The sequence below is a fragment of the Thermobia domestica genome, chromosome 14, assembly GCF_964235325.1.
Source record: "Thermobia domestica chromosome 14, izTheDome1.hap1.1, whole genome shotgun sequence".
Taxonomy (NCBI): Eukaryota; Metazoa; Arthropoda; class Insecta; order Zygentoma; family Lepismatidae; genus Thermobia; species Thermobia domestica.
In genome coordinates this window covers 122,777,483-122,789,752 of record NC_137467.1, presented here as the reverse complement: position 1 = coordinate 122,789,752, position 12,270 = coordinate 122,777,483, and the positions used below count along the sequence as shown (strand labels likewise).

At 35.9% G+C, this 12,270-nt stretch overlaps 2 protein-coding genes across 2 annotated transcripts; both read left to right on the top strand.

The window, feature by feature from the left end:
* The first annotated feature begins 9,694 nt into the window (after positions 1 to 9,694).
* On the top strand, positions 9,695 to 10,753 carry LOC145669987 (zinc finger MYM-type protein 1-like). Its single transcript, XM_081738328.1, has one exon. It carries the CDS (start codon positions 9,695 to 9,697, stop codon positions 10,751 to 10,753), a length of 1,059 nt encoding a protein of 352 aa, XP_081594454.1.
* Positions 10,754 to 10,907: 154 nt separating this feature from the next.
* Positions 10,908 to 11,615, top strand: LOC145669986 (zinc finger MYM-type protein 1-like). Its single transcript, XM_081738327.1, has one exon. The coding sequence runs from the start codon at positions 10,908 to 10,910 to the stop codon at positions 11,613 to 11,615; it is 708 nt and encodes a 235-aa protein (XP_081594453.1).
* Positions 11,616 to 12,270: the final 655 nt, after the last annotated feature.

Below are 12,270 nucleotides of genomic sequence, written 5' to 3'. Positions count from 1 at the left end.
AGTATTATGTAGTATATTAACAATAAGCCATCTTTGATGTGTCGACAATGTGTATTTAATGAAATATGGGACGGGGGTATAAATCGCCTAGGCAATAATTATCCCCCTTAAACTATGTAGTATATTAACAATAAGCCATCTTTGATGTGCTGACAATGTGTATTTAATGAAATATGGGAGGGGGTATAAATTCCCAAGGCAATAATTACCCCCCTGTTGAGTATAATATAGTATATTAACAATAAGCCATCTTTGATGTGCCGACAATGTGTATTTAATGAAATATGGGAGGGGGTATAAATTGCCTAGGCAATAATTACCCCCCTGTTGAGTATTATGTAGTGTGTTAACAATAAGCCACCTTTGATGTGCCGACAACTAGTATTTAATGAAATATGGGAGGGGGTATAAATTGCCTAGGCAATAATTACCCCCCTGTTGAGTATTATATAGTGTGTTAACAATAAGCCAACTTTTGATGTGCCGACAATGTGTATTTAATGAAATATGGGAGGGGGTATAAATTGCCTAGGCAATAATTACCCCCCTGTTGAGTATTATGTAGTGTGTTAACAATAAGCCACATTTGATGTGCCGACAATGTGTATCTAATGAAATATGGGAGGGGGTATAAATTGCCTAGGCAATAATTACCCCCCTGTTGAGTATTATGTAGTGTGTTAACAATAAGCCACATTTGATGTGCCGACAATGTGTATTTAATTAAATATGGAAAGGGGTATAAATTGCCTAGGCAATAATTACCCCCCTGTAGAGTATTATGTAGTGTGTTAACAATAAGCCAACTTTTGATGTGCCGACAATGTGTATTTAATGAAATATGGGACGGGGTATAAATTGCCTAGGCAACAATTACCCCCCTGTAGAGTATTATGTAGTGTGTTAACAATAAGCCACCTTTGATGTGCCGACAACTAGTATTTAATGAAATATGGGAGGGGGTATAAATTGCCTAGGCAATAATTACCCCCTGTAGAGTATTATCTAGTTTGTTAACAATAAGCCACCTTTGATGTGCCAACAACTAGTATTTACTAGTATTTAATGAAATATGGGAGGGGGTATAAATTGCCTAGGCAATAATTACCCCCCTGTAAAGTATTATGTAGTGTGTTAACAATAAGCCACATTTGATGTGCCGCCAATGTGTATTTAATGAAATATGGGAGAGGGTATAAATTGCCTAGGCAACAATTACCCCCCTATTGAGTATTATGTAGTGTGTTAACAACAAGCCATCTTTGATGTGCCGACAATGTGTATTTAATGAAATATGGTAGGAGGTATAAATTGTCTAGGCAATAATTACCCCCTTGTTGAGTATTATGCAGTGTGTTATTATTAAGCTTCCTTAGATGTGCCGAGAATGTGTAATTAATGAAAAATGGGAGGGGGTATAAATTGCCTAGGCAATAATTACCACTCTGTAGAGTATTATGTAGTGTGTTAACAATAAGCCATCTTTGATGTGCCGACAATGTGTATTTAATGAAATATGGGATGGGGTATAAATTGCCTAGGCAATAATTACCCCCCTGTTGAGTATTATGCAGTGTATTAACAATAAGCCACCATTGATGTACCGACAATGTGTATTTAATGAAATATGGAAGGGAGGTATAAATTGCCTAGGCAATAATTACCCCCCTGTTGAGTATTATGCAGTGTGTTATTATTAAGCTTCCTTTGATGTGCCGACAATGTGTATTTAATGAAATATGGGAGGAGGGTATAAACTGCCTAGGCAATAATTACCCCCCTGTTGGGTATTATGCAGTGTGTTATTACTAAGCTACCTTTGATGTACCGACAACTAGTATTTAATGAAATATGGGAGGGGGGTATAAATTGCCTAGGCAATAATTACCCTGCTGTTGAGTATTATGCTGTGTGTTATTATTAAGCTACCTTTGATGTACCGACAACTAGTATTTAATGAAATATGGGAGAGGGTATAAATTGCCTAGGCAATAATTACCCCCCTGTTGAGTATTATGCAGTGTGTTATTATTAAGCTACCTTTGATGTACCGACAATGTGCATTTAATGAAATATGGTAGGGAGGTATAAATTGCCTAATCAATAATTACCCCCCTGTTGAGTATTATGTAGTGTGTTAACAATAAGCCACCTTTGATGTGCCGACAATGTGTATTTAATGAAATATGGGAGGGGGGTATAAATTGCCTAGGCAATAATTACCCCGCTGTTGAGTATTATGTAGTGTGTTAACAATAAGCCACCTTTGATGTGCCGATAATGTGTAATAATGAAATATGGGAGGGGGTATAAATTGCGTAGGCAATAATTAACCCCCTGTAAAGTATTATGTAGTGTGTTAACAATAAGCCACCTTTGATGTGCCGACAATGTGTATTTAATGAAATATGGTAGGGACGTAAAAATTGCTTAGGCAATAATTACCCCCCTGTTGAGTATTATGCAGTGTATTAACAATAAGCCACCTTTGATGTGCCGACAATGTGTATTTAATGAAATATGGGAGGGGGGTATAAATTGCCTAGGCAATAATTACCCTCCTGTTGAGTATTATGCAGTGTGTTATTATTAAGCTACCTTTGATGTACCGACAACTAGTATTTAATGAAATATGGGAGGGGGGTATAAATTGCCTAGGCAATAATTACCCTCCTGTTGAGTATTATGCAGTGTGTTATTATTAAGCTACCTTCGATGTACCGACAATGTGTATTTAATGAAATATGGTAGGGAGGTATAAATTGCCTAATCAATAATTACCCCCCTGTGGAGTATTATGTAGTATATTAACAATAAGCCACCTTTGATGTGCCGACAATGTGTATTTAATGAAATATGGGAGGGGGTATAAATTGCCTAGGCAATAATTACCCCGCTGTTGAGTATTATGTAGTGTGTTAACAATAAGCCACCTTTGATGTGCCGACAATGTGTATTTAACGAAATATGGGAGGGGGGTATAAATTGCCTAGCCAATAATTACCCCCCTGTAAAGTATTATGTAGTTTGTTAACAATAAGCCACCTTTGATGTGCCGAAAATGTGTATTTAATGAAATATGGGAGGGGGTATAAATTCCTAGGCAATAATGACCCTCCTGTTGAGTATTATGTAGTGTGTTAACAATAAGCCACCTTTGATGTACCGACAATGTGTATTTAATGAAATATGGGAGGGGGGTATAAATTGCCTAGGCAATAATTACCCCACTGTTGAGTATTATGCAGTACATTATTATTAAGCTTCCTTTGATGTACCGACAACTAGTATTTAATGAAATATAGTAGGAAGGTATAAATTGCCTAGGCAATAATAACCCCCTGTTGAGTATTATGCAGTGTGTTATTACTAAGCTACCTTTGATGTACCGACAACTAGCATTTAATGAAATATGGGAGAGTGGTATAAATTGCCTAGGCAATAATTACCCTCCTGTTGAGTATTTTGCAGTGTGTTATTATTAAGCTACCTTTGCTGTACCGACAACTAGTATTTAATGAAATATGGGAGGGGGGTATAATTGCCTATGCAATAATTACCCTCCTGTTGAGTATTATGCAGTGTGTTATTATTAAGCTACCTTTGATGGAACCGACAATGTGTATTTAATGAAATATGGGAGGGTGTATAAATTGCCTAGGCAATAATTACCCCCCTGTAGAGTACTATGTAGTGTGTTAACAATAAGCCACCTTTGATGTGCCGACAATGTGTATTTAATTAAATATGGTAGGGGGTATAAATTGCCTAGGCAATAATTACCCCCCTTGTAGAGTACTATGTAATGTGTTAACAATAAGCCACCTTTGATGTGCCGACAATGTGTATTTAATGAAATATGGGAGGGGGGTATAAATTGCCTAGGCAATAATTATCCCCCTGTTGAGTATTATGTAGTGTGTTAACAATAAGCTACCTTTGATGTACCGACAATGTTATTTAATGAAATATGGGAGGGGGTATTAATTGTCTAGGCAATAATTACCCCCTGTTGAGTATTATGTAGTGTGTTAACAATAAGCCACCTTTGATGTGCCGACAATGTGTTTTTAATGAAATATGGGAGGGGGTTATAAATTTCCTAGGCAATAATTACCCCCCTGTTGAGTATTATGCAGTGTATTAACAATAAGCCACCTTTGATGTGCCGACAATGTGTATTTAATGAAATATGGGAGGGGGGTATAAATTGCCTAGGCAATAATTACCCTCCTGTTGAGTATTATGCAGTGTGTTATTATTAAGCTACCTTTGATTTGCCGACAACTATTATTTAATGAAATATGGGAGAGGGGTATAAATTGCCTAGGCAATAATTACCCTCCTGTTGAGTATTATGTAGTGTGTTATTACTAAGCTACCTTTGATGTACCGACAACTAGTATGTAATGAAACATGGGAGGGGGGTATAAATTCCATAGGCAATATTTACCCTCCTGTTGAGTATTATGCAGTGTGTTATTATTAAGCTACCTTTGATGTACCGACAACTAGTATTTAATGAATTATGGGGGGGTTATATAAATTGCCTAGGCAATAATTACCCCCCTTGTAGAGTACTATGTAGTGTGTTAACAATAAGCCACCTTTGATGTGCCGACAATGTGTATTTAATGAAATATGGGAGGGGGGTATAAATTGCCTACGCAGTAATTACCCCCCTGTTGAGTATTATGCAGTGTGTTATTAATAAGCTACCTTTGATGTACCGACAATTAATATGTAATGAAACATGGGAGGGGTATAAATTGTTTAGGCAAAAATTACCCCCCTGTTTAGTATTATGCAGTGTGTTTTTATTAAGCTACCTTTGATGTACCGACAATGTGTATTTAATGAAATATATTAGGGAGGTATAAATTGCCTAGGCAATAATTACCTCCCTGTGGAGTATTATGTAGTATGTTAACAATCAGCCACCTTTGATGTGCCGACAATGTGTATTTAATGAAATATGGTAGGGAGGTATAAATTGCCTAGGCTATAATTTCTCCCCTGTTGAGTATTATGCAGTGTGTTTTTATTAAGCTACCTTTGATGTACCGACAACTATTATTTAATGAAATATGGGATTGGGGTATAAATTGCCTAGGCAATAATTACCCCCTGTTGAGTGCTTTGCAGTGTGTTATTATTAAGCTACCTTTGATGTACCGACAACTAGTATTTAATGAAATATGGGGGGGTTATATAAATTGCCTAGGCAATAATTACCCCCCTTGTAGAGTACTATGTAGTGTGTTAACAATAAGCCACCTTTGATGTGCCGACAATGTGTATTTAATGAAATATGGGAGGGGGGTATAAATTGCCTAGGCAATAATTATCCCCCTGTTGATTATTATGCAGTGTGTTATTTTTGAGCTACCTTTGATGTACCGACAATGTGTATTTAATGAAATATGGGAGGGGGTATTAATTGCCTAGGCAATAATTACCCCCTGTTGAGTATTATGTAGTGTGTTAACAATAAGCCACCTTTGATGTGCCGACAATGTGTATTTAATGAAATATGGGAGGGGGGTATAAATTGCCTAGGCAATAATTACCTTCCTGTAGAGTATTATGTAGTGTGTTTATAATAAGCCACCTTTGATGTGCCGACAATGTGTATTTAATGAAATATGGGAGGAGGGTATTAATTACCTAGGCAATAATTACCCCCCTGTAGAGTATTATGTAGTGTGTTAACAATAAGCCACATTTGATTTGCCGACAATGTGTATTTAATGAAATATGGGAGGGGGGTATAAATTGCCTAGGCAATAATTACCCCCCTGTAGAGTACTATGTAGTGTGTTAACAATAAGCCACCTTTGATGTACCGAAAACTAGTATTTAATAAAATATGGGAGGGGGTATAAATTGCCTAGGCAATAATTACCCCCCTGTAGAGTATTATGTAGTGTGTTAACAATAAGCCACCTTTGATGTGCCGACAATGTGTATTTAATGAAATATGGGAGGGGGGTATAAATTGCCTAGGCAATAATTACCTCCCTATTGAGTATTATGTAGTGTGTTAACAATAAGCCACCTTTGATGTGCCGATAATTTGTATTTAATGAAATATGGGAGGGGGGTATAAATTGCCTAGGCAATAATTACCCCCCTGTAGAGTATTATGTATTGTGTTAACAATAAGCCACCTTTGATGTGCCGACAATGTGTATTTAATGAAATATTTGAGGGGGGTATAAATTGCCTAGGCAATAATTACCCCCCTGTAGAGTACTATGTAGTATATTAACAATAAGCCACCTTTGATGTACCGATAATGTGTATTTAATGAAATATGGTAGGGAGGTATAAATTGCCTAGGCAATAATTACCCCCCTTAAAGTATATGTAGTGTGTTAACAATGAGCCACCTTTGATGTACCGACAATGTGTTTTTGTTTTGATATGAATGGGAGATATGAATTCCTTGGATGAGTATTATATTGTTTATCAAAAGAGACCGTCTTTTATTGGGAGGTACTTTTTGCCTAGGCATATTGTACCGGGGGGTATTTATTTGCGGAGGTACGTTTTGCCGGTTACACCGGCTGACCCGCGTTCTGTTACCCAGGTGGATGAATTTTTACCGCTCGCTATCAGATGGCGTTGGAGCAGGCCCAGGATCTATTGGTGTGTGGTGCCAGTGATTATTATTATTATTATTATTAGTAGTAGTAGTAGTAGTAGTAGTAGTAGTATTGCAGTAGTATTGTAGTAGTAGTAGTAGTAGTATCGTCTACTAACTAGAATTCTGAAGAGTTAAAATGTATGATTGTTACCGTTAACAAATCCCCGTGGAGTTTCGCTATCACAAATTTTGCAATATTCCCATTATTTCATAAACATATCGTAAATAAGTAACATGTACCAGTGTAAGACTACATAGATTATGTTTCTATCCAATACGATTAACGTGATTTAGGTCTAAAAAAAAGTGTTCGGGCTTCGGCAGCTAATTTGAATGCATTCGCATCTATTTTATGAATGCGCTGATTCTTGATGATTTTCACAACACAAAGTTGTTAATGAATACGGAGAGAATTTAATTTTTATGTACAGTTAGCAAAAGAAAAAATGAGGCCATTCTTACCTAGATTCTGTAAGAATCGCCCCATTTTTTGTTTTCCTAACTGTACATTTTCACAATGAACACGGAATATGTAGATTCAATATTTATACGCAGTTATTTTATCATTTATGCATTTTCTTCACATTTAGAATACAAATTAAATATATATTTTTTCTTTTAAGAAAAGAAACTTTATTTGTAACATATTAGTTCTTTTCCTTTCCACAGGTGGATCGATCCATTACGAGCATTTCGCAGGAGGAAGAACAATTGAAATCTGGAACAATTGATATACGAAACGAAGATGGATCAGCATTTCCACAGGAAATTGTAATAGACGTAAGTTAAACATTTTGCTATTTGAATAAACATACAATTGCATGTTGGTTGAATACCACGCAATTACAGCATTGTGTAAAATATAAGAGGAAATGCAGTGAAACATAATTACTTTTATTATTAGAGTACATTGCAATTCGACAGGCATAAATTATAAATTCGACAGACCGACAATTGTTTCTAAATATCTTGTACCAATATGTTCATGACGGCCTAGCTTCTAAATATATATATATATATATAGTTAGCTAGTGGGATTAAATTAACTATGTTTCACTTACTTTCCATGAAGCATATACAATATTATTGATTTTCTTTGGTTTGATTTGACGGGTGTTGTAGATGAATGGGTCATTTCGACCTGAACTCGGGATATAAATCGAATTATTTTTTTTGTAACAAATAAGCAAGCAGTAGAACTGATTAGAGACTTTTCACTAACTGACATTTTTAAAAAAATCTTTTAACAGACTATAGTTTGGCCACATACATTTTACTGTAATTATTTTTTTTAATCTGCTGGAAAAATGAAAATACTGAGGTTCAAACTGTATATGCTTTTCTACTGTAATATAAGAAAGCTCATAATTTGCCTGCTATTAGTAATTAATTTATGATGATGATTGGTGTTCTTCCCGGAGGCATGTGTTTGACCCCGAAGGTCTCTCAGCAAGGTGAAACTATCGTGGCTTTGCATTGCTTTCCATGGGATGATGATGACGTTCTAAGGGCGGGATCCGAACCACTTGTGTCTTCACCGAGAATCGAACCTGAGCTCCCTTAGTTATAAGGCGATAAGCTTAACCAGTCGTTCTGCGGAGACACTAATTAAATTATAACATGCCAAATATATAAACAATCAATCAAAAACATCTTTAGGGTCACACTTACTCAATTTTTGGAATTAATTTCTTGTGTCTAGGTGCATAATATCACTGTATTCTGTTCAAGTTGCTTTGACGGAAGACATATGGGATAACATTTTTTTTTAAATAATAATATGTAATATTTATTGCCTTAGTGGTCGAATGACTAGCAGACTCACATTTGATGCAAGAGTTAGCGAATTCTATCCCCCAAGGCTTTTTATATTGAGCATCGCAAGGAAATCGGAAAGCTTTTCAAATAATATAAAGTACCAAACTCTAATCCAGAAAGCCCCAAAACATTACGATGCAAGTCAACTAACTTATCACATACCAACCCACCACATTTAAAGAGAAAGAAAAAAAAGGACACAGTCAGTGGTGTTTCGGAGCTTAAAAAACAGAGTTTAGTTTTAATTAGTGTATAATAATGTGCATATTTTAAAGAAAATACAGATAGTAAGAAATACAAACTTGCTAAGAATAATGTTCAAAGAAATGTTGTTTTCAAAGTTGCATATTTCTTAGGTTAAGTCAGCCACGAACATGTTTGTATCCCGGTTGATCTGGTCGCTCATTACTGATTCAACTTCGTAAGAGGCATTTGTGGAGCCAATCAGGTTCAAGGCATTTAACCACATTACAGCACTTCAATGCTGAAACCGAGAATCCTGGGTAGAGCTTCAGAAATCCTGGGCAGATTCTCCTATGTATACAAAAGAACATGACGTGGACGTCTTATATTCGCACGAAACCTGTATTTATATATTTATTTACTTAAATTATTATTAAACTTTTCCTCTCCCCCTCTTTATTTATTTATATCTCACATCTATCGGAGGCTTATTGGTCATGCGCCATTCTAAGTTTTGTGTTTATCCCCGGATGATCTAGCTGCTTGAATATCCCCCACCCCCACCCCACCCATCTTCGGTGCAAGCCTACCATCTTTAAAAATTATGAATACAATTTTAAAAATTCCATTCAAGTTTTAGTCACTTATTCTTTGTTAGAAGACAATGTTTAAAATAAATTTAACATTATTTTCTACTTACTTTTTTTTTTTTTTTTTTTTTTTTTTGCAGGTGTTGGAATTACAACCAATCGATCTTGATGATCCAGGAAATTGGCCAGAACATATTACGGACAGAATGCGTCAGATACTTGTTTGACGAGGTCCAGTTCAAGTCTCCAAACGAGAGTTCCCAGTAAACAGCGAGGGTCGGCGATTTACTACAAGTAACTACAAAAGACGTCTGCACAATGGAGAAGAAGTTGCTCGTAGTTGGCTTATTTATTCAGTGACTAAGGATGCAATATTTTGTTTCTGTTGCCGTCTTTTCGGTGGTACTACAATGTCACTCTCTCTTCTCGTGAAGGTTTTTCGGATTGGAAGCATATGTCCGGACTGTTATCAGACCATGATAGATCTTTGACTCACATGAAGGCTTTCCAATCGTGGTTTGAACTTGCAAACCAATTACAGTCAGGTAAAACAGTTGACGCTGAAAACCAAGCAATTATTCGCAATGAAACTGAGCGTTGGAAAGAGGTTCTCAAACGACTGCTGTGTATAATTCAGTTTCTTGCTTCCCAGAACTTGGCATTTCGTGGTCAAAATGACACTATTTACTCAAGAAACAACGGCAATTTTCTCAAACTAGTTGAGTGTATTGCACAGTTTGATGTTACTATGGCTGAGCATTTGCGACGAATAACATGTAAAGAGACACATGTACATTATTTGAGCAAGGACATTCAAAATGAAATAATTGAACTCCTTGGGTCAAAAATAAAGGATAAAATTTTGACTGATCTAATGAAAGCGCCATATTATACCGTAATATTAGATTGTACACCACACGTAAGTCATACAGAGCAAATGACACTAATTGTTCGTTTCGTGAAGGTAGAACTGGGTAAGGAACCATCCATTGAAGAACATTTTTTGGGATTTTTGTGCATAAATGATTCTTCAGGAGAAGGACTAACTACCACTATTTTGGAAGAATTAGAAAAACTGAAAATTCCTCTCTCAAACATGCGTGGCCAAGGGTATGATAACTGTGCCAATATGAAAGGAAAGCACTCAGGCGTTCAAAAAAGAATATTAGATCTAAATAGTCGAGCATTTTTTGTCCCTTGTAGCTCCCATTCATTGAATTTGGTTGTGAATGATTCTGCAATGTGCTGTAGTGAGGCTGTAAATTTTTTTGCTTTATTGCAAGAAGTATACAATTATTTTTCTAGTTCCACATATCGTTGGTCTGTTCTGCAGAAACATATATCCAATTTCACTTTGAAACCTCTTAGTGATACTAGATGGGAGAGTTGTATTGATGCTGTCAAATCGTTTCGCTACCAGTTAGGAGAAATTTACGATGCTCTTTTCGAAGCATCAAAGGACTCAAAGATAGACGTTATGGGAAAAAAAAAAAAAGGCTTGTTCCCTGGCTAGGAAACTCCTGCATTTTAAGTTCGTTTGTGTTGTGGTGTTTTGGTATGAAGTTCTTTCTTGTGTTAATGTGGTTAGCCATGTTTTCCAACAAGAATCAGTGGACATTCAGCAAGCAATTGATCTGCTTAAGAAACCCAAGTGTCGCCTTGAGAACATGCGAAGTGATGAAGGTTTCCAGAATATTTTGGTTGATGCCAAAGTAATTGCTGAAGAGCTCGACATTCAACCACAATTTGAGAATGAACCAAAACTCCGACCTAGAATAGTCAAACGACAATTTTTGTATGAATCTGAAGACGAACCGATTAATGATCCATACAGTGCGTTTAAATGTAACTTCTATTTTTGCGCATTAGACACAATTATCTGTTCCCTGAATGAAAGATTTCAACAACTGAAGCAGCACAGCGAAATATTTGGGTTTTTGTATGACAAAGAGTATATACTAAAGTGTTGCAAGGACTTACAAGTATCTTTAACAGACAAAGATCACTACGATATTGACGGATTTCAGTTATATCAAGAGCTCTTACTTTTACCTTCATTTCTCGGTTCTGAAAGTGGGAGCAAACCGTTGCAAGTACTTACATATATTTGCAAGAACTCCTTTATTGGGTTATTTCCAAATGCAACTATTGCTCTAAGAATCTTACTAACTATTCCTGTAAGTGTAGCTTCAGCAGAAAGAAGTTTCTCCAAGTTGAAACTTATAAAGAACTACCTACGATCAACGATGACGCAAGAGCGTCTTGTAGGTCTTTCTATGATGTCTATTGAATGTGACGTTCTGTGTAAGCTTGACACTGATACTTTAATTAAAGACTTTGCAGAGAAAAAGGCACGAAAAGTTAACTTTACTTAGCATTGTAAACAAGTCAAAGGACAACTTGCATTAAAACTGTATAAAGATATAAAATTATATTACTGGTTGTATTATTTGTATTACGAAATCTTTGTACAATGCTGTTACAAAATATACCTAGGTATTTGTATGTTCTTTTGTTCATATATGTGTTCTCTTTCGCAGTTAACAAGGTTGTTTATGTATATATGTGTAAATAAATGCTGTATCGCATCATCAATCTTAATTTTATATAAATCGTTGTTTCTTGAATCGTTCTGTAAATTTCTAATCAGTGACGTAGAATATTTTGCATGCTCATGTGTAAATAATTGTTTCATATATCGTTAACCAAAACTTACTCTGTGTATTTAACTGACAAAAGTTAAGATCTTACTCAGTTTGATAATTGATTCTGATAGTTATAGTTATAGAGTTCAAGGAGTTATCCTTTAAAAGCAGCTATCTGTAAGGTAGCATAGCAAATTTAAACTCAGTAATACCAATGGGTTGTAGGGGGCGCCATATGGATTCTTTGCCCGCGCGATATTTTCCCCTTCCGCCGGCCCTGCACACACACAAAGGGCAAATTTACACTTTGTCATTTTAAAACCTATTGAAAAGGTTGTGGAATTAATTAAATAACAAATAACTATAAGCAACTAACAAAAAATGA

Bases quoted from the DNA above. Each gene is read 5' to 3' on its own strand.
- LOC145669987 (XM_081738328.1), top strand. From the start codon at position 9,695: ATGTCCGGACTGTTATCAGACCATGATAGATCTTTGACTCACATGAAG.
- LOC145669986 (XM_081738327.1), top strand. From the start codon at position 10,908: ATGCGAAGTGATGAAGGTTTCCAGAATATTTTGGTTGATGCCAAAGTA.